Source organism: Esox lucius, chromosome 6, assembly GCF_011004845.1.
Source record: "Esox lucius isolate fEsoLuc1 chromosome 6, fEsoLuc1.pri, whole genome shotgun sequence".
Classification (NCBI taxonomy): domain Eukaryota; kingdom Metazoa; phylum Chordata; class Actinopteri; order Esociformes; family Esocidae; genus Esox; species Esox lucius.
Genome location: NC_047574.1, coordinates 27,416,261 through 27,439,910, shown reverse-complemented (window position 1 = coordinate 27,439,910; position 23,650 = coordinate 27,416,261). Strand labels below are relative to the sequence as shown.

The 23,650-nt window shown below is 43.6% G+C and overlaps 1 protein-coding gene across 3 annotated transcripts in view; it reads right to left on the bottom strand.

Annotated features, from left to right (window-relative positions):
• Window positions 1-11,440: 11,440 nt before the first annotated feature.
• LOC105025939 (adhesion G protein-coupled receptor A3) overlaps window positions 11,441-23,650 on the bottom strand; it is a 177,754-nt gene continuing 165,544 nt past the window's right edge. For 2 of the 3 annotated variants that reach the window (XM_020047631.3, XM_020047632.3), the window contains 4 exons: window positions 22,257-22,402; window positions 17,697-17,738; window positions 17,396-17,491; window positions 11,441-14,967 (listed from right to left, as the gene is read on the bottom strand). In XM_020047631.3, the coding sequence (XP_019903190.2) occupies window positions 13,590-14,967; window positions 17,396-17,491; window positions 17,697-17,738; window positions 22,257-22,402 (1,662 nt within the window). In that variant the 3' untranslated portion in view covers window positions 11,441-13,589. The remainder of the gene's footprint in view (window positions 14,968-17,395; window positions 17,492-17,696; window positions 17,739-22,256; window positions 22,403-23,650) is intronic. The other variant, XM_013134275.4, reaches the window with a different exon arrangement.

Sequence of the window (23,650 nt, the reverse complement as noted above, 5' to 3'; positions counted from 1 at the left end):
GAGTCACAAAACCAAGTGCTCCCAAAAATCCCACTGTGTCCACAAATAATAGTGTCATTAAAAACCAGTAAACACATTAAAGAGGTGCAGGGTAAGTAAACAATAATAAGTTAGGTAGAATTCCAAATTTGGTTCTTTCTTTGTGTTCACTGAGAGAGTACAGAGGTCCTCTCAGGGGAAGCCAGGAAAGAGTCTAGCTAGGAGGTGACAACATGCTGTACAATATGATATGCTTGGGGAAAAACTGAACCACAACAAACAAAATCAACTGATTCCTTGTATGTGTTCATGGCTGGGCCCATGTGTCTTGCTTTAACACACACCAAAGACCCCACAGGCTGATACTGAACTGCACATCCCAGTGGAGAAAAGAGAACACCTTTTCCTCTCAACTTGGTATGAAGCACAGAAGGATAACATGGTCTTTGTGAATAATTCTACTAGCATAAAATCATACAATAAAAAAATGGAGCACACTGTACAATAGACAGACAGGTGACAAATTAAAGTATCAACCAACAAAGTGTTTCTGTCAGGTGTTGGGCCATCCGACCAGCTTCAATGCGCTTTGGCATAGATTCTACAAGTCTCTGGGACTCTCCTGGACGGATGGAAAACCATTCTTCCTAAAGACATTCCCTCATTTGGTGTTTTGAAGAGGTTGTGGAAAGCGCTTCCTAACATGTCGGTTCAAAATCACCCTTAAGTATTCCATTGAGTTGAGATCTGGTGACTGCAAAGGCTAAAGCATATGACTTGTGCCTTGTGGATGGGGGCGTTGTCACCCTGGAAAAGACACAATAATGAACCCTGTTTCAAAGTCACTTAGATCCTCTCATCTTGCCATCTTGATCCAAAATCGAGGTCAGCTGGGCTGGCACAGCATTTAATACATGCCACAGTGTATGATAGCAAGTCATTTATTGTTATCATTAGAGGTGGGTATTGGCAAGTACCTTACGTTATGATATACAGCTCCGGAAAAAATTAAGAGACCACTGCATTTTTTCTTTCCTTTCCAAAAAAGTCGAATAGGAAGGTTTTGAGTGAGGAACAGAAGGGTTAAAATTAAGACACCACTGCAAAATTAACACTTCTGTTACTCACTCCAAACTTTCCTTTTCAACTGTTTTGGAAAGGAAAGAAAAAGGTGCAATGGTCTCTTATTTGTTCCGGAGCTGTATATCACGATACATGTTACGATTCAATACGTCGCGATTCATCACAATATCACAACTGAAGTGCTAAAGAAAACCTCAAATATAATTATGCTATGTACTTGAAAGGACAATCTTTAGCTAATCCCCATGAGCAAACTCTGATAAAAAAAGAACCACTCAATTTGAAATGACTTAGAACTTCTAAATTTAACCCTTTAGACCCCAATATAATTCTGCTGTTGATTACTGAAAATTCTCAAACAAAATCATATTTTCTCACACATTTCAAACAAACAGACATAGCACTAAAACCAACCAAATTACAATTACAAGTTAACTTTGTTTTAAAGAGCACATACACACATTAACAGTTCCAAGGTCCTCCGTTGCTATACTATTGTGCTGGGGGATTGGGTCAGTTCTCCTTCCCCACTAAGTTCTCCTTCTCCACTATAAATCGTTGTTGATATGAGGAATGCATTTTCTGAATTTTCCCTGTCTCCTCCTGTTTCAAACTTTAGGAGGACATGAGGTCCTGGTCCACACCTGTAGGGTACCTGGTTTGAGGGGCCCGTTGCTGTCCCTGTCCATCTGGTCATACTTCTGACCTAGTCTAAATTTAAATAGACTCTGGATTTAGCCCACATGCATTTATTAATGATTCCAATTGGACTCTTAATATCTCACCCGGCACAGCCAGAAGAGGACGGGTCATCCTGAGTCTAGGTCCTCTCTAGGTTTCTTCCTAAAATTCGGCCTTCTTAGGGAGTTTTTCCTAGCCACTGAAATTCAACACTACTGTTGTTTGCTCTTTGGGGTTTAAGGCTGGTTGTTTCTGTAAAAATGATTTGTGAAAACTGCTGTTGTAAAAAGGGCTTTATAAATAAATTTGATTGATTGATTGATGTAACTTGGAATAATATAATTTTTCTCCCATTAACAATCAATAGAAAGAACGAATGTATAAGTTTGCATAAAACGATATAATGCAATGAGATTGAGCCAGCAGTCACATTAGATCCGTACAGCTAATATGATCATAATGAAGTACGCACAAGGCAAATCTCAAGACATCCGAGTTTTTATAAATGGTTGGGGGATGTATGTGGCATACATCTTTTGGCAGATGCAGGACATCATCACGATCAAGTGACAACGTCGTCAGCGAAGCACAACATTACTGCTTCTAACTGTATTACTTAAAAAGACTGATAATCCTGACAATTCGCTTTTTGACCATATACAATAATATGGGCTAATGTTGTTAGCCCATATTATTGTCAATGATGATATGTACCCTAACCTACAACGGCTAGTTAAAAAAAAAGTTTACTTGGCTTGGCTCACGTCCGTTCACGCTGGGCTCGACTGGACTGGACTCCAGTGATAGGGCACATCAGTACATGTAGTACATTTTGGCGGAAATGGGCTCGTGAAACTGGAACTAGTTAACATGGCAGCGCCCATGTCTCCAAAAACTCGTCCGGCTAAAAGTCATACTTCCGTTTCGTCATTTCCTGACCCACTCCTCGAAATTTCAATCTGTTGTCATTAGACACGGGTTGTTTCATTTGTCCTCGGAGGTTGAAATTTCAACTCGTAAAGTCGAATCGACCACACTAGCCCCAAATTCGTAATCCAGGATGGTAGCACCTTGTATAAAAAGTAAGTGAAAGCTGTAGTTTTAAAGTTTATTTGAGCAATTCTGTTTATTTGTTTCTCATTAAAATTGTCGTACACTTTTAGTACTGGCCAACTGCTATCTGTGGAAATGTTGCTACGGTGTTATATGCGTGAAATACCACTTACATTTTTATCAACAGAAAGAGCAAGTGCAACAAAGGTTTTCCTGGGGGCGTCCATTTTGTTTTCCGACTTAGACTTTTGGAACGCGATTAACTTGGATGTGACATAATTCCCAGTTCCGACTTCTGAGGTAAATGGAACGTGGCATTAGTAACGTTTGAACAATTACACCGTTGTTTACTTCCGTTTCATAAATCCCATTACATCTACCTCTTGCTGAAACTAGCTTGACAAAACCATTATACCATATACATATAGCGGCATGATTAAGCAAATTATAATCGAAAGTTTGATACTGACATTGATACTGCTATTTCCAAATCACCAATATATTTTCAGATCCCAAAAATGTGAATGAGATGAGCTTCACACAAGTCAGCGTGAAGCATTGTACATCCGTAATAGTTTTTCCTGCAGGTGCTGTAGGTTTTTTGGAGATTACTTAAATACCTGGACATTTTTTTTTTTTAAATGCTTAATGGATTTTCAATGTTGGTTTGAGTTAACACTGCAACTTCTAGCGAAGATGTATGCTTCAAGCTAAGGACTGGCAACAATATATTGTCCCATACACAATAGTGGTTATTCTATGTAGGCTATGATTTCTATTTTTAACTGAGATTTCTACGCTGTTTACACCCATGTTTGAGAATATCAAATCAACCACAATTGCAATATATGTCAAAGAAAATGCTATTCAATATCTAATCCAAATTGTGCAGCCCTACTTTCAGTATATATATACAGCAGGACTGGTCACCCCTCTGAGCCTGGGTCCTCTCTAGGTTTCTTCCTAAAATTCGACCTTCTTAGGGAGTTTTTCCTAGCCACTGAAATTCAACACTACTGTTGTTTGCTCCTTGGGGTTTAAGGCCGGGTGTCTCTGTAAAGCACTTTGTGACAACTGCTGTTGTAAAAAGCGCTTTATAAATAAATTTTGATTGATTGATTTGAGCAGGAAGAACAAGTATTTGATACACTGCCGATTTTGCAGGTTTTCCTACTTACTTTTCATAGGTAAACTTCAACTGTGAGAGACGGAATCTAAAACAAAAATCCAGAAAATCACATTGTACGATTTTTTGAATAATTAATTTGCATTTCATTGGATGACATAAGTATTTGATCACCTACCAACCAGTAAGAATTCTGGCTCTCACAGACCTGTTTCTTTAAGAAGCCCTCCTGTTCTCCACACATTACCTGTATTAACTGCACCTGTTTGAACTTGTTACCAGTATAAAAGACACCTGTCCACACACTCAAACAAACTCCAACCTCTCCACAATGGCCAAGACCAGAGAGCTGTGTAAGGACATCAGGGATAAAATTGTAGACCTGCACAAGGCTGGGATGGGCTACAGGACAATAGGCAAGCAGCTTGGTGAGAAGGCAACAATTGATGGCACAATTATTAGAAAATGGAAGAAGTTCAAGATGACGGTCAATCTCCCTCGGTCTGGGGCTCCATGCAAGATCTCACCTCGTGGGGCATCAATGATCATGAGGAAGGTGAGGGATCAGCCCAGAACTACACGGCAGGACCTGTCAATGACCTGAAGAGAGCTGGGACCACAGTCTCAAAGAAAACCATTAGTAAAACACTACGCCGTCATGGATTAAAATTCTGCAGCGCACACAAGGTCCCCCTGCTCAAGCCAGTGCATGTCCAGGCCCATCTGAAGTTTGCCAATGACTATCTGGATGATCCAGAGGAGGAATGGGAGAAGGTCATGTGGTCTGATGAGACAAAAATAGAGCTATTGGGTCTAAACTCCACTCGCCGTGTTTGGAGGAAGAAGGATGAGTACAACCCCAATAACACCATCCCAACCGTGATGCATGGAGGTGGAAACATCATTCTTTGGGGATGCTTTTCTGCAAAGGGGACAGGACGACTGCACCGTATTGAGGGGAGGATGGATGGGGCCATGTATCACGAGATACAGTATTATTGGTAGCTAGCTACTTGATATAACTACAGTAGTAGTTTTACAAGTGACCTGACACAGTGACCTTGAAAACAGTGCTACTAAATAGCCAGCGATTTCGACAGATAATGTGTATTTGAATGTTGACTTTATCTAAAAATTATCTAAAGTTTAATCATTTTCTTACTGGTGTCATGTGTGAGGTTTCTGTATAAGACTGAAAATGAAATGACCGAACAGAAGTGACGAAAGTTGGATGCCTCTCCATGAATCTGCAGATGCGACAGTGAGCAGATCACGCCTTGACTGCACTTGGTGGGGATGTTTGTCCAGAAATTCTCCCGCAGGAGGCTGCAAGGAAGCCCCTCAGTATAATATCCAATATATATAAATATCTCTCTGCAGCAGGAAGTCTTGGCAAATAGTTTAGAGACATATTTTAATTAATAGAAGGCATGAATCCAAATAATATATAATTGCGTAAGTTCAAGTATTTGGATTCTTTTCCTGTTTTTCAATGCATGCAAATTGGTAACCATGGGTTATGAAATGTGCTGTATCAGCATTGCACCAACACCCCGAAAAGAAGTTCCAGAACTGGACAGGGCCAGCTAGCAGGGCCAGCCCAGACACTGCAGCCGATCAGGACTTAATCTGGGGAGGTCTGAACAGACTCCCAGGGAGCTACTCGAGGGAGGAGTAGTCTGAAGAGACGAGAAAAAAGACCATGCCTGTGGGGAAGACAAAGAAGACCATGCACGTGGGGAATATAAAAAGCTGGAGAGGCAATAGAGGAGGCAATGCAAGGCAGCAGAGCAGCTTCAAGCCCTGTTGCCCTCACCATGTCTCTGCTCCAGCTACATAGAGGAGCCGAGGAGGGAGAAAGACCAGGGAAGAAAAAAAAGGTGGGGCAGCTGCTAAAGGTACAACCACTCATGGGTGTTCATCCCAAATGGACATTAAAACACAGACAATCACTGTGCCTGAGGTGCCTCTTCTGGGTACCTACCTGGTTAGTAAGTCTCCTGGTTTATCCAGATGAACTTGTTTTTTCCTCTTCGTTACCCTTGACAAGTTTAGCCACAGATGATGCTGCGTGCAGTTGTGGCCTTGCTCTTTCTCTGTGCCACTGTTGAGCGGCCATGCTTACCACTGGATTCTGGCCTGCCACCAGCTCAAGGGTATCTAATCCAGGCCTAAGGGTCTTGTGGATCCAGCTAAGAACACCACATCATCATCTGAACATCAGCCTTGTAGCAACTAATAATGTAATACCTACTGATATTGTAATAATAGCGAATAATGTAATCACTTTTTCCTTTCTATTAAATTAAACCAATTATGTAAGAAATTGACAATTATGTTATAACATTGCTTAGTGAATAATGACATTTTGGGCAAATGTTATTACATTATTAACTGAAAAAAAAGAAATAACCTGTTCTGATTTGTTAAATATCTGCAATATCCAAATATGAGTGTCAAGGGCAGACATATCATCAACTTTGGGGATGATTCCATCATTGTGTCCCTGCTCAGAAATGACCAGGGTCCGGTGTTGATGATTTTAGGTACTGGTGCAAACGCTCCTTCTTGGACATAAGTGTGTCTAAAACAAAGGAAATGATAATTGATTTTAGGAAGAAGTCCCCCGGATTGTTCCTGCTGTTACTTATGGCCAAGATGTTGAGGTCTTTCAGCAGTACAAGTATTTGGGAACAATAATTGATAATAAGCTAACCTTTGAACCAAATACAGATGTTGTTTGTGCAAAGGCACTTCAGGGCATGTATTTTTATTGGAAGCTTAGATGTTTTAATGTTGACAACATTTTTTTTTTAGAAATAAGTTGGAGGGAATTGTTAGATTGTGCAGTAAATTTGCAGGCATAAATCTAAATGACCTCTCCAACTGTGTAAAGTCAGAGTTACAAAGAATGTCAATCTTTACTGACCTTAGTCACCCCTTGTTCAGTGAGTTCAGGTTGCTTCCATCTGGTCACAGATAAAACCTACCAAGATGTAGAACCAACATATTTAAGAATTATGTTATTCCTGCTGCTATTGGCCTTTTGAATTAATTCTATGTTGTTGTTTTTTTTGTGTGAATGGTTGTGTGGTGTTTGGGGAGTTAACTGTGTTAATTGTGTTGATAGTTGAATTTACTGCTGGCTGTGCAACAAATTGCCCCTTGGGGATAATAAAGACTGCTAACTAACTAACAAATCCCTGCATTTAAGTTTTATTTATAGGCTGTCGAGTGTCACAGCTTACAAGTACAGCAGCTCTGTCTTTCAAAAAGCTGTTCGGATGACTACACAAAACCTGACTCCTCTTAGCCTTAACTAAAAAGACACAAACACTCACACGTATTTCAGAGGGAAAGAAGAAACTTAGACAATTTATATTGTATTATTCTCATTTGTTTGTGAGACATAAATATGATCAATAAAACGGGGTCAGAATTGTAGGTAAAACAGCAACATACGTTTTTTTTGTTTGTAAATTTTTTTGCACAATTGTAAAAAAAGATTAACTTCTGTAGATGTAAAAACGTTTTGCAAACCAAGTAGAGCACGTCCTTACACTAATCCACACAGCACAGACGCATGCTTTTCAGGGAGCATTGGTTTCCTCTGTGGTATCCTTGCATTAATCAAATTTTCATGTCGTTTCTACACGAGTGGGCTTTTTATATGACAGGGTACCTCTTAACCCACACCTGAATGTGGTCTCATTGACTGAAACACCTGACTTCAATTACTCACTTCAGAAAAATTCATTATCCGAGAGGTTTCGCACACTAATGTAAAAGTACACATTTTGGTGTGTTCTTTGTTAAATAAAGCTGTGTTTATCTATTGTTGCAACTGTATATTTGATATCACATCCGTAATGCTGGAACTGCCCACATGTAACCAAGTTTCCTCTCCCTCTGTCTTCAGAATAGGGGTGTGTGTGTGTTTGCAGTACACACATGACATCATGGCTTTTATGCGTGTGTGTTGCTAGTTTGGGCTAAGCTTCAGGAGTCAGGTTTGGTATAGTCATCGGAACAGCTTTCAATAGATAAACCTACAGCGAACTTCAATTCAGTTTTCAGTATATTATTCTATTAACAATAAAAGTTATGACATTTTGAATGAATTTCTTATACCCAGTGAATAATGTTATACCCAATCAATAATTTAATAACTTACATTTTCAACACAATTGTATTGTTATTCGCTAAGTAATTTTATAACATTATTGGTTTATTTAAAAAAAACAAATGAAAGCTATTCCATTATAAACAGTTGTTATATTCTGCAGTTCTTACATGATTAGTTGTCACAGGCTTTGTTTTCATTACTGAGACAACGTATCCCTGATATCCCCCTCTGTGTGGTCAGACTAGAACCTAGCTACCTCATCCTCCAATCCTGCGTCCACCGAAGTAAAGGGCAAGTAGTTACCCTCCAAGGCATTAAGCACTTTGAAAAATGCAGCTTGCCCCAGGAGTGTCGCCCTTCAGCTCGTTGGCAGAGCTCTCTTGAGATATGCAGGACAAGAAGGCAATCTTGAGACATTTTTTTTCTTTCAATGTCTGAAGCCTAGTTTTGGGAAAAAACTTCAGAGAAAGCCTTCATCGCCTCCTGTTTGCCAATCTATCAAGTCACCAGTTTGCCACGGTATACAGATAAATAAGACGATAGATAACAGAAAAACCTTAGCGGTTCACTGGCGATGAAGGAGAAATTCTCCCTAAGTGGTTGTCAATATCGACTTCATATATACAGTGGGGAGAACAAGTATTTGATACACTGCCGATTTTGCAGGTTTTCCCACTTACAAAGCATATACAAGTCTGTAATTTTGATCATAGGTACACTTCAACTGTGAGTGACAGAATCTAAAACAAAAATCCAGAAAATCACATTGTATGATTTTTAAGTAATTAATTTGCATTTTATTGCATGACATAAGTATTTGATACATCAGAAAAGCAGAACTTCTCCAGATCCTTCAGGTTTCGGGGCTGTCGCTGGGCAATACGGACTTTCAGCTCCCTCCAAAGATTTTCTATTGGGTTCAGGTCTGGAGATTGGCTAGGCCACTCCGGGACCTTGAGATGCTTTTTACGGAGCCACTCCTTAGTTGCCCTGGCTGTGTCTTTTGGGTCGTTGTCATGCTGGAAGACCCAGCCACGACCCATCTTCAATGCTCTTACTGAGGGAAGTAGGTTGTTGGTCAAGATCTCGCGATACATGGCCCCATCCATCCTCCCCTCAGTACGGTGCAGTCGTCCTATCCTTTTTGCAGAAAAGCATCCCCAAAGAATGATGTTTCCACCTCCATGCTTCACGGTTGGGATGGTGTTCTTAGGGTTGTACTCATCCTTCATCTTCCTCCAAACACGGCAAGTGGTGTTTAGACCAAAAAGCTATATTTTTGTCTCATCAGACCACATGACCTTATCCCATTCCTCCTCTGGATCATCCAGATGGTCATTGGCAAACTTCAGACGGGCCTGGACATGCGCTGGCTTGAGCAGGGTGACCTTGCGTGCGCTGCAGGATTTTAATCCATGACGGCGTAGTGTGTTACTAATGGTTTTCTTTGAGACTGTGGTCCCAGCTCTCTTCAGGTCATTGACCAGGTCCTGCCATGTAGTTCTGGGCTGATCCCTCACTTTCCTCATGATCATTGATGCCCCACGAGGTGAGATATTGCATGGAGCCCCGACCGAGGGAGATTGACCACCATCTTGAACTTCTTCCATTTTCTAATAATTGTGCCATCAATTGTTGCCTTCTCACCAAGCTGCTTGCCTATTGTCCTGTAGCCCATCCCAGCCTTGTGCAGGTCTACAATTTCATCCCCGAGGTCCTTACACAGCTCTCTGGTCTTGGCCATTGTGGAGAGGTTGGAGTCTGTTTGATTGTGTGGACAGGTGTCTTTTAAACAGGTAACTAGTTCAAACAGGTGCAGTTAATACAAGTAATGAGTGGAGAACATGAGGGCTTCTTAAAGAAAAACTAACAGGTCTGCGAGAGCCAGGTGATCAAATACTTATGTCATGAAATAAAATGCAAATTAATTATTGAAAAATCCTACAGTGTGATTTTCTGGATTTTTGTTTTAGATTCCGTCTCTCATAGTTACCTATGATAAAAATGACAGACCTCTACATGCTTTGTAAGTATGAAAACCTGCAAAATCGGCAGTGTATTAAATACTTGTTCTCTCCACTGTACATTAAGGAGGCACAAATCGTTTTACTCAGCGTGGCGAATAGCGAAGAATCACAGGACGGTTGAGCACCTGGAAGGCTGTGCTAAAAATTGTAAGCTGACATGGTTAACTGAGTGAAGGTCAGCAACTGACACAAGATGCTAACCTCTGCTATACCGCACAAACACATTCTTAGACTGCACCTGGCATTTTCTACCAATTACACTGAACAGTCCCTCGGTCAGACTGAGGGATTATAGCACTGCAGTATGAGGTTCCACCAAAGCATATCCAAGACCAGATTGGTTGTTTCAGAAACATTTCATCTAAATCCCACCCTCTCATGCCCTGTGTTCATTACCACCACAATGAACAACATCTGACTCCAGTACTGCTTACAACCCTGTCGTCGACAGAGGTACACACATGCATTAACGCCTTCAGCCACAAACGCCCACACCACCCTGTAATCAACATCGCACAACAAATATTTACAGGACTGTTTCTCCTCTCTGGGGGAAATCAGATCATCTCTCTGAGTCACAGTGCACACTAGTGGACCACCTTGACAGCATCCCACAAGGTCGCAGAGAGATCTCTGTCTCTGTCAAACTGTCTTCAGGCCTGAATGTAAAGGCCTGGAATTTTATTTGCCCAAAGTTACAGGAATAATCTGATGGCGGGTGGGGGCTGAGTGGCGTGTGGCCTTGTAAAAAAAGAAAAAAAAGAAAATTCTGTTGCATATTAAATGTGCTCAGGCGTTTCATGGCCTGTCAGGCCTGATTTGTGATGCACAGAAGACACACAAGCTCATTTCCCCACACTCACATACTGTTCGCAAACAGTACATCCTAATACTAATTCAGACAAACACACTGCAAACGTGTGCTGGCTGGCACGCATTGCATGCGCACATGCTGTAGGTTAAGCCTGTTATCATATGTACCCCCCCCCCCCCCACCTAACCCGTGCCTCAGACACGTCTGTGTACATCCCTGCCGAGGATACTGCAACATAACACGTGCACACACTCATGCAGGCGCACAAACACAGCAAAACGTGTTGTTCATCGCATGGTGAAAAAATACATTTATTGGTATCTATGTTGTTGATGTAGAAAAAAGTACCACAGGCGTAAACTGGCAGAGAAATGACAAGCTTCTCCAGCTGGCTGAATTTAGCAGTAACTGCTGCTGAATGATGAGCCGCGGTAGATAAGAGGCCTAGGGTACCAAACATGGAGGCCAAACACATTGAAAGCTAATTTTGCTTCTAAGAAATACTGTAGGCCGATGTGCGAGAGGTACAGTAAAAAGACCAAAAGCAAAAATACTCTCGCATAGACATGTTTAATGCAGGATGATTTGAGAAGATACCAAGGACGGACATACCAAGGGGTTTTGACTGATAATGTAACATGGCAGTTCATCCATGGACACATACCTATGAAGTCAAGATTCATCTGTCCAAGGGTCTCACTGGGGCCCATGATGCTACTGGCCGGTCATTACCTTGTAATGTTTCAAATAATCCAGTCTTATCATTTATACATTTCAGTTCAAAAATCCTTCACATTCAAACAATTCTTTCTGCAAATCAAGCCCCTATGTTGAGGGGATTTCTTTTCTCAGTTCAATCACAGCTGACATGTGTGACATTATCCTGGTATCCCATAGCTATTAGTGCATTTGTGTGTTAAATATAACAAAATATATGTTCAGTCCACATACCTGACTAAAGATCAGAACAAAAAGAAAAGCAACCTAAAAAGAAAAGCAAAGAAACTATGCACCAAAAAACAAAAGACATTTCTAAACTCAGATACTGAGCATTAACATTAAGAGCTTTGTCTTTTCCATACATTTTCTTTACATATATATGTTTACTCTTAAATATCTTAAATCTTTTATAAAATAATTAATCCAAATCAATTCTATGTACATAGACAGGATTGCACAGGATGGATAGCGCGGTGTTTCATGCCAATGTAGTTTTGGCCAGGCAGGAGTTGCTGTATTCTTGTAAAGTAGCAATTGGATTCTTTCTTAACTTTGTCTGTTCACTCTAACTCAGGAATGACTCATTTCCATACCAAGCTGGTGACCCAAAAGGGCAAAAAAAAAAAAGGCTTTTTAAAAGTACTTAGTCCCTAAGGGCCACCTTGTAACTCCACCTGTATAACCTATGCAGTTTAAATATTCAACTCAATTAACGTCCCGCATGTTCTCAGGCATGAGTTGAATGTGACAATAACGGGAACAGTGAATAACAGCCCTGTCTTCTGAACATGGCAGTAGGAACATCCACTGTAATGTAAAAAAATAGAAATGTTTCACGTCATGTTATAGTGACCACAGTTCCATCTGCTCTGTAGACATATTGTGGGTGGTTGTCAATAATGTGCATTGATATACAAGGCAAAAAAACACAAAACACATAGCTATATATATAGATATATATATAAGGCTTGCATGCTCCGTTTCCTAGAAATAAATAGAGTATAAAGCATGGACTTGACCAATTAAATTAACCTCCAACCATTTCACCAAAGCCATGCCAGAGATCGGAAATGCTGAATTGGGTTGTGGGACAACACGACATGAACCCAGAATTGCTTGGTCATGGCCTGTTATGACACTACTGGCACGATCGCTCTCCAACACCACAAATATACACAATGACAATGCGACTGTTGTTGTTGTTGTATACTTCTCTCCCCCCAAAGAAACAAACAAAAAAACACTAGAGTAGGACAGCATACAGACAAGGACATTCAATATCAACCTGTGACAGAATACTCAACGGGTTTTTTCAGTTTTCTTGGTTGTTATTTTTTTCAGTTTTTTTCAGTTTTTTTTTACGTGTCGGCATCCACGGAACTCTTGACAAGAGCAGATTATCTTTGTATATTACTAAGACATCTCTAGCGGATATTCACAGTATATTCTAGTAAATATGCTTCAAAATGGTGAAAATACCAATGAGTCTAAATTGCTGGTGTGTTTGCCTGAAACACTGAGCTTCTCAAAGTACTGAAGTTACACATCAGAGAGAACTGGGTCTATGGATTTATCTATGAGCCATTGAAATAAACACAATTGTCCTGTTCTCACACACACACACCCACACACATCCATATTTTCCCATCTTCTATAGATTGGTGATAATAATAACAGTGGTGAAACAACCTTTAACAAAAGCTATTGTATCGTCTGGGGTATGACTCACATTCATCTATGAAAGCAAAATCAGTTTGTGTTGTGGCGGCTGGTCATTGGGGGAACCTTTACGAACATGTCAAATAACTTTACAGGGAAACGGAACACATGAAAACAAATGAAGAAAAAAAAGGATTGTGACTCTCAGAGAGTTATTCAATATTTTTTTGTGGTTTAAGTTTCTAGAAAGGGAGAAGTGACTCAAGGATCAGAGGGAGGGAGGCTAGAGTGGAGGCCTATTTTCGGTCTTCCCTCAGCGTGCTACACAGTAGTTTCATTCTTCCAGGGTCCCGTGCGTATATTCCCTGTGCTGTCCGATGTGTACAGCAAACCCTCATGCAGGCCGCCTTTAAGGATCCCATTCTGATTGGACGGCTGGTTCTGAGGGTAGGATTGTCTGCGCGGGTGCATCTCCAGGTGGTGATGGGGCGCAATCAGATCCTCCTCGTTGGCTATTTTGCCACAGCCACACAGGAAGGTGCCCGCGTCGCCCGCCTCCGCCTGGCACAGGGTGGGGAACAGGTCCGCCTTGGCGCAGCAAGGCACGTGCCGGTGGCACGGAGCATGGCACGCCAGCGACACCTCGTGGGCCGCCTGGCACGCGAGGTGACCCGCCTCGTGAGGGGCGGCAGCCAGGTGACAGATGTGCCCGTGGCGCTCGTGCGTGCTGTGGGGGCTGTCCGTGCGCGAGCTGTGGATCGAGCCCCCGTCCACGCTGGACGGGATGTGGTAGGCGTATTCCCTCTCTGCCGCCCCCCCGCCGCCTCCCTGCCTGTGCCGGCCAAAGGGGCGGGGCTTAGTCCTGGAGCCTCCCTTCAGGCAGCGGTGCAGGTGGACACCGGGCCGGCAGCCCTCTGGGTTGCCGTGGAGCAGCAGGTCCTCCTCTGCCACCTGCTGGCTGTGCAGGGCGGCACAGCAGGGCGCAGGGGCGAGGCACGCCACATGGTTCTGCTTACAGTGGGCCACAGCGCCCCCGTGGGCGTGTCCCAGCAGGGCCTTAGCCGGGCATGGCGAGTCCAGGTGGCAGTGTCCCAGTGTGTCCCCATTGACATTCACCTTCGGACGCGAGGGGCCGTGAGCGTGGCCACGGCAGCCCTGGTCGGCACGTCGCCCGGGGCAGCAGGAGCACCAGCAGTGCCACACGTCGTCCCTCTTGGCGCAGTGGTGGATCAGCACAAACAGACCGAGCGTCACCGAGAAGGCGCCGTACAGGCAGCTGAAGATCATGTCCAGGAAGTGACCCTGGGACACGGCCAGTGCGCCGAAGGCCCACGTGGCCACGAACAGGAAGAGGGTGAAGGCCGCCGTTCTCAGCTGGGCCTTGAATGAATGCTCGTTGGCGAGCAGCGAGGGGTCGACGGGGGCGGCGGTGGACAGGTGGCAGCCCGCATGGCAGTGGCCCCCGTTGGGCGCCGATGGCAGGGCTCCGGGTTCCCCTCCCTGGTGGCGGTGCCCGGCCGGATCGCCACCCGATGCCAGCCTCTGCTGCTCGTCGGTCAGGGCCTTCAGCTCGTACTTCTTCTCAGGGTGGCGCCTCAGCTGGATGAAGGTGCACAGGAAGTAGACGCAGGTCACCAGGACGATGAACGCCACAGGGCCATAGAAGGCTCCCAAGCTGGGCTCCCATGCCATCCAGCAGCTGAAACACACACAGACACACACGCGATCAGACAAAGAGGAGGCTACATTAGTGTCACTCATAACACTCGTATCTGTATCCAGGTAAACGATGGCAGATTTGCAAACGGAAAGCGGGAGCTGTATACAGGAATGTGCCAGGCGAAACGTTTTTTACAGCGCCGCATGGGTTTTCACTGACACTGATCCTGAACTTAAGAACAGAGCACGGCAATCAGTTTCTCCCATCCCTCCAGCTAATTGGGTGACTTCTGCATATTTTATGTTGTCTGATGATCCAGATTGCGATTGCCTATTTCAGACCGCTTAAACAAACAGCAGTGATGTGATGCACGGGGACTCATGGCTGCGTTACAAACAAAATAACAGCGAGCATGCTGGCGCTAATTCCTCAAGGGCACCGCTAGGAGATCTAAATAAAAACTGCATCCAGTTAAATACCCTTTATTGAGTCATAAACTTCACTGAAATGACTGTGCTTTTGAGAGTTCTACGGCCACTTAAAGACACCAGCTACTCCTCTCACTCGAGTCCTTTTTTTGGTCCAATGTTTTTCAAGCGTACCCTTATCATATTACTGAATGCATCCAGGGAATTTTCCAATTTTGTTATCAACAAATGCAGGTAGAAGTACAGTACAGACATAAAATGCACATTAAATCGGCAGTGAGATATTTGGATTCAGTCTTGTGGCAGGTGAACAGGTGTGTCCTAACCTTAGGGCTAATTAAATTATCTCCAAACTGTTCCCTTTCAATTTATACCATGGATAAGAACATGTTCATATTTCTTCAGTTAGCCCCATGCATACAGGCCAATTCCAGTGAGAATAAGGGGTTAATAAACATTGAAAAACTGAAAATCCACAGACCCCTTGAAGCGATAAATTACCTTAGGTGATAAAGAAAAGTATACACTGAGGTGTGACATATCATTAGATCTACCTGAATCTAATCTGTTTTAGAGTGTTAATGAGATGAAGAGTCATTGCAGAATATTGGTGCATGGAGACGCTGAGCCATTAAGGAGGTATGTGTGTGTGTTTAAGGAGGAATGTGTGTGTCGTTAAGGAGGAATGTTTGTGTCTTTAAGGAGGTATGTTTGTGTCTTTAAGGAGGTATACACTCACCTAAAGGATTATTAGGAACACCATACTAATACTGTGTTTGACCCCCTTTCGCCTTCAGAACTGCCTTCATTCTACGTGGCATTGATTCAACAAGGTGCTGAAAGCATTCTTTAGAAATGTTGGCCCATATTGATAGGATAGCATCTTGCAGTTGATGGAGATTTGTGGGATGCACATCCAGGGCATGAAGCTCCCGTTCCACCACATCCCAAAGATGCTCTGTTGGGTTGAGATCTGGTGACTGTGGGGGCCATTTCAGTACAGTGAACTCATTGTCATGTTCAAGAAACCAATTTGAAATGATTCAAGCTTTGTGACATGGTGCATTATCCTGCTGGAATTGCCATCAGAGGATGGGTACATGGTGGTCATAAAGGGATGGACATGGTCAGAAACAATGCTCAGGTAGGCCGTGGCATTTAAACGATGCCCAATTGGCACTAAGGGGTCTAAAGTGTGCCAAGAAAACATCCCCCACACCATTACACCACCACCAGCAGCCTGCACAGTGGTAACAAGGCATGATGGATCCATGTTCTCATTCTGTTTACGCCAAATTCTGACTCTACCATCTGAATGTCTCAACAGAAATCGAGACTCATCTGACCAGGCAACATTCTTCCAGTCTTCAACTGTCCAATTTTGGTGAGCTCGTGCAAATTGTAGCCTCTTTTTCCTATTTGTAGTGGAGATGAGTGGTACCCGGTGGGGTCTTCTGCTGTTGTAGCCCATCCGCCTCAAGGTTGTGTGTGTTGTGGCTTCACAAATGCTTTGCTGCATACCTTGATTGTAACGAGTGGTTATTTCAGTCAAAGTTGCTCTTCTATCAGCTTGAATCAGTCGGCCCATTCTCCTCTGACCTCTAGCATCAACAAGGCATTTTCGCCCACAGGACTGCCGCATACTGGATGTTTTTCCCTTTTCACACCATTCTTTGTAAACCTTAGAAATGGTTGTGCGTGAAAATCCCAGTAACTGAGCAGATTGTGAAATACTCAGACCAGCCCGTCTGGCACCAACAACCATGCCACGCTCAAAATTGCTTAAATCATCTTTCTTTCCTATTCTGACATTCAGTTTGGAGTTTAGGAGATTGTCTTGACCAGGACCACACCCCTAAATGCATTGAATCAACTGCCATGTGATTGGTTGATTAGATAATTGCATAAATGAGAAATTTAACAGAAATGTAACCTTTAAGGAGGTATGTCTGTGTCTTTAAGGAGGTATGTCTGTGTGTGTGGATGTAAAACAGTGTATTGCTGTGACCTTGAAAACAGGGCGCTGCTGTTTGACTTACTAGGGTGTGGCCTCCCCGCTGCCGTAGTTGTCAATATTGACAGCTGCTGTGATTCCACAGATGATAAAGGGAACTCCGCCACTGACTAAATAAAACCTAGAAGGAGAGAGATGGGGAGAGAGAGAGAGATTATAAAAATGGGTGACACTCAAAAATAAACTTCACAACACCAATATTTTTCAAGGCTGTACTAACAGTCACAGATAGTCAAAAAGAGAATTAAAAAAAGAGAGAGCCATGAGGAGAGAGAGAACGAAAGAGAGGCAGAGAGAGAAAAAAGGAGCAAGAAAGACAGTGAGACCTGAGGATGTGCTTCTCCCTGTGTGTCGGCTTGGGCTGTACGCTGGGAATGAGGAGAAAGACAAGAGGGAAAGAGAAAATGAGAGACAGCTTGAGAGATAAAGAGGAGGTCAAACAGGCCTTCTCCTCCTCTTCCCTCCTCCACGCAGCAAAAAACAAGTCAGCCGCTGTCGGCAACCTGAAAAACAGTTCTGAGAAGCAGTCAGTCATATGACCAGTCGGGCAAACAGCTTCATTTTGCGGTGGAGCAGGTTCAAACGGCCCAGTACATGTCCACTTCTCAAATAGGGGACGTCTCTATTATTACCGCTGCTTGAGACATTCTCCTCGCAACTCTTCAGCTCTGGAGAAAAATAAATAAAAAAAATCACAATGTCAGCCAAATGCAGCCCCATCATCTATCCCTCTGTCGATCTCGGTCCCTCTCTTGCTCCTACCCCTCCCTCACTCCTATGCCTCTCTCCCTTCCTGCTCTCCCCTCCCTCCCACTGCACCCGTCCCAAAATTCAATTACAATCAAGATGTTTGTGTGGGCAGGTGGAAGCACAGGCATTAACAGGGCTGTCAGTGTCTGGCCGGAGTGATTCCCCGAGGACGCTGCTCCAACAGAAAGCCATTTACGCACACGTCAAGGAGATAAGTATAAAGACGGGAGAGCGCCGTCTGGATGTTAACGCCTAGTGCTCTACGCTGTTCTCTATCTGCAGCTCGAGGGGTCGCCGGTCAACAAACGCACACTTTGCCTGGCTGCCAACACATGGCCGCATACACAGCAACACGTACACACTCCGAACTCTAGGTCTCTGTCCATGTCGTCACAGCGTATCCTTCGAGAGTCCCTCAAGCACACACGCTTAGGCGACACAAAATGGCAGACAGTTCAGACGGTGGGGTGCTTTTGAATCAGGTTTGGGGCAGCAGACGCAATCATAAACTGATAGGAATAGACACCCCCAAATCGAGAAGTGCCCTCCGGCCAAGGATTGACTACAGAGAGTAGAGGACTTGGACCTCTCCAAATGTGAGACATTCGTGTCTGTTCTGTTACCAGGACAGACAGACGGGGGGATTGGGTACATCTGCATCGTCTAACAGGATGTTGTGCTGCTTACTGTAGCTTGCTCTATTTCTGTATTTTGACACAGAAGCAGCGGCACGAAAATGATTAGGGTTTTGTACTTCACGGCACAAAGCGAGGAATATTCTACCATGATCCAGTGTTTCCCAGCCGAGTGAATTGAGGTTTCCATCTCCTCCAGAGCGGGTAGGAATCATTATGTACTTATTAGCATCCATGCCATTAAACCAGTGGGGCCAACAAAGCACAGGGGTCAACTGGTCAAAGGTCATCGTGATGGGACTCTGGATTAGCTGACAGCCCAATAACCCGATGCCATCAGATTCTGTCATCAGGCTGTTCCTGGGCTGACTAGAAAGAGAAGGGGGATGGATGGATGGGTGGATGGGTGGAGGGCAGGATAGCAGAAGGATGATGGAAATTGATTTGTCCCCGGTGGCTAAGTCTCATTGCCTGGGCCCCTCTGACGGCGAGCATTAGGCGCTCGCGCACGCACACACACACAAACACACACCCCTTTCATCTAGGCTTTACATTCTGCAGCACCGAAACACATCTGCTCTGTCACATTATCTCATGCGGGATGACAGACAAGACAGATAGACAAGATGGTAGCCTCCGAAATATCGGACCCTGCCTGTGCAGTGCAAGAGTTCAAAAATCTGTCCATGTGGAGAGGGGCAGAGGATCCCGGGGCCTCCCGTCCTTAATGACTTTCAATGGCGTCCGGTGGCTGTGGTCCACGCAGGAATGTCCTCTGAACATATCCCACATGTTGAAATCACAGGCTATCTGGGTTTGCTCGTTTATACGATTTGTTGGAGAACCACCATGGAACTGAAGTTACAATTATAAGACACGCAGAGAACCACTGAGGTGTTTTTAATATTCAAAAGTGCTTGAGGAAAGTGTTGGACTATTCAAGTGAAAGGGGAACTGTTTCTAAACTTTTAACTGGTAACTTAAAGAAACAATTATTTGAAATAATATGGTAAACTTGGCGTCATTGTGCTATGTCTGTCTGTCAGCATCAACACGAGTGTCAACCTTTCTAATAGAATTTGCTCAAATGTAGTTAGACAGGCTAAGTGTACACACAGCTCCTTCCACCTCCCTATCCCTGATTCTCTTACATGTGCCAAACGCTATGAGTAAGCAGAGATAGAAAGAAAAGAAATCCAAATAACATGAAAGCGACCTTAACACGGATGTGTGCACCTAAGCGGATATGATTTTGTTAAATGGATTGAGATGGGTGATCAGATTCCGAGTTGAAAAAGCTGGGTCCTGATGGAGGTCACCAGCTGACTGAGGTAACCATATAGAGCGTTGGATGGGCACCATGGGAACAGCTACATTGGGGTGAGAAGCTTTGGGCGGAGTTAAATACAGAACAAAACAATTACAATTCAAATACTGAGCTATATATGCTCCTACAAAGAAGAGGGTTCTATGCAATTGCTTCCAATTGGTTATTTTCAAATAAAACATTTGATGTTTAGGTTTAGATGGCACAATGGTTCTCGACCCTATTCAGTGCTTGTTTTCCCAGTTAAACAGAGTGAACAGTGTTGAATTTTCACAACCAGGAAATGGCTGAGATGACCCCATCATCTTAGAGATTGAGGATGCTGCTTTTCAATTTGCCAAAAGAGGTTGGTGCACCTTCTGTTGACCAATAGAAATTTAGCATTTTTGGACGCACTTTATATGCAAATGAAAGAATTATTCCACTATTACTGAAGATAATGGACATTATCACACTTATTTCATATGGTCATTATCGTTCACCTTTATCAAACTTTCTCAACCCACAGCAGCTGTTTCAGTCTCGTCTGTTCTTCAGCTGGAAAGACCGTCTCCCCCTTTCCTACCACTCTCACCCAGCCAAGTGGTCTCAGCCAGAGGACTCCGCCAACACACAAGCCAAACCAATCTGTCATCATGGAAAGCAAACAACTCCCTCCATCTACCTCATAGGCAACGTAGAGAGACGGCCTGTTCAATAGCTACTTGGACTCAGACAGGAGAAAAAGAAAAAAAACAGATGAGTACCCTTATAGACTTTACTCTGACGTTCCACCGCTCTACTACACGGCACAGACTCAGACTTCCTCCCTACGCTTGAGCTCCGAACATAAACCACTTAGTCATCTGTGTAAAATGTCAGTTGCAAAACCAGCCCAACACAGTCAGCGTGAAGCCTTCAAAGGAAAATGAAACCACAGGCCCTGTGAGATTCCTTTTCCACAAGGGCTCTTCCACCATCTTCTGAGGTAATATTGATGACAAGTTGCTGAAAAATGATAATTATGGCAATAATGACCGGGAGGATGATGATTAAACGATGATGATGGTACTGATGAACACATGCTCCCTGTACAGATGTCAGGAGGTTAAGTATGTTCTCCCTCCCTATTTCCTGTCTTAATGATAGTTGCTAAGCAGCAGACAGCTCGCTGAATGTCACCTCTACCGCATTAATGGGTGTCTCTAAATTGAATAGGCCCCATTTCTGAAATGTGTTTGATTAAAAAGAATATCCTAGAGATCTAGGGTATTTATCTGAGTCATTTCCAAATCATGCCATTCAAAATGATGCAAGTCCTGACACCCAAGAGTGACTCAAGCAAATATCCTGACATGAGTTTGACACATTCGTAACCAAGCTGGAATTAAGAAACTGAGAAATAACTGACTTAACTGGTTATATTGGTGTACATCAATTAACACACTGGATATTGTTTTGTTTTTCTCATGTAAGAAAATTTAAGAGAAGCACAAACCTTTTTCAAACCTAACTGAAGGATTACATGAAGAGCAGTGGCAGGATTATTACCATATAGAGCTCAGAGTGAACCAAGGTGGAGAGTGAGACATGTCAACACGCTATAGAGGCTCCTTGGATTAATGATCCAGTGTCTCTGGTGAAACCCAGACAGTAATGGAGATTTCAGAGAAAAACAAAGCAGACAAACTACAAACAAACACGACTGGCTTATTATTTCCTTTCCTTCAACACTGCAAGCCCAAATATATATTTTTCTGTGTAGGTAACACGCAACATTAGAGAGAGAAAACTTTCCAGAAAGGTTAAACCCAAGGTTAAAATCCCAAAGCCTCTAATAACAGAGTAGCATGGTACAAAGGATAGGATTCAATGGGAGTGAGGAATTAATAGGCACTGGCAGGAGAGCAGGCCAATGCTATTGTGTACAGATTCACAGAAGCACATCTACTCAGCACGAACCATACATTACAGTCTGAATGAAATGAAAGAGGAAAGCAGAGAATTGTGCGTTGAACCCGTCACTAACCTCCAAAAGATACCAACAGCACATTCAGAACAAGGACGGTCAACCACACAGACCTGAAACACACACGCAGGTGAAAGATAGAGGCATGGTGCGTCATGCCCACACACACGCACGCGCCCACACATACACACACAGTTAAGAGTTAAGAGAGGGTGGGTGTTCTTACCTCAGCATGGGTTGTTTGGGGTGAGCTGGCGGGTCTCCGGTCTGTGGCTGCGGAGGCTTCTTGGTCACCTGCTTGTAAATGTTCCGGGCCGTCACCCCTAACCACAGCATGGTGGACAGAGATGAGTAGTGCAGCACCAGGCCGACCTGCACCGGGGGGGAGACAGGCAGAAAAGGCTCACTCACTGGATCTTCCTCGACGTCATGTCACAGTGTTGTCCTCTCATTGTCCACGTTCCACTCACACTTAATCAAATCGACCCACAGGGCGAAATCTTTGTCAGTCGCGAAAAGCGTAGCGCCAGCGTCGCTAACGCAGACTGTTTTTTTTTTCTCGCGGCGATCGATCCCAGTGGAAGGGGAAGATGGACTTTTTGTTATGAGTGCATACACGCCTACATGCGCACGTCCGTCACCAATAGCATTAGAGGACTCGAGACCGTAACCTTGAAGCCGTCAACAATAAACCAGAATGTAAATGTTGGTCACGTCCACCCTGCTCCACGGGTAACAAATGCAAGGCTTCTTTTCTAAACAGACAAAAATGCAAGGCTTCTTTTCTAAACAGACAATGTGTCCTATCCTTTTTTGTCATAACATTCATGAATTACTCTCGAAGGGGAATTGATTTGGAATTGTTTTATGGCTTTATCAGGACACATAAATACAGCTACTGTACAGGGAAAGGGAGAGACAGAGAGAAAAGAGGAAAGCATGAGAGAATTAGCAATGCATTGTGTCTTTTTTCACCAAACACACTCGTCAGTTCGCTAAAAACTAAGAGATATCCAATCAAATAACTCGCTCCAGTCGGCTAGGCTCAAACATCTCCACAGGGACTGAAGGAACCATGAAGGAGCCAGACATGATACTGATTGGAAAAAACCTTGAGGCCAGTTAACGGCTGTGGTCTGTGATTCAATCATAAGTCTAACCCAAACGCTATGGACTGAAAGGGACGTTGGCTGAATAGACAAACAGCCACAGTAGCCAACGACAAAAGGATGGAATAAAACCCTTGGTGAAGATATTTTTGATAGGTGGCGTCTTACTGCCTCAAACTAAACAGGATCTTGACCTGAAGAAGACAACAAGAGTGCATACACAACCCGAAGTGGATGAAACGGCACTTGTGCACATACACAGAAAGCACTATTTGGTGTTGTTGAATCTGATAGTCTGGAGGATATTGAGGCAAAGCAAATGAGATGGCTGCTGCTAAGTCGCTATGGAAACTCGTTCTTGGGTGCCTGGTGAAATTGTGCTTCAGAATATATATTTTTTTATCTTACTAATTACACTATTGAGGAATACACAGATCAGCCAGAACATTATGACCACTGACAGGTGAGGTGAATAACACTGATAATCTCGTTATCATGGCACCTGTCAGTG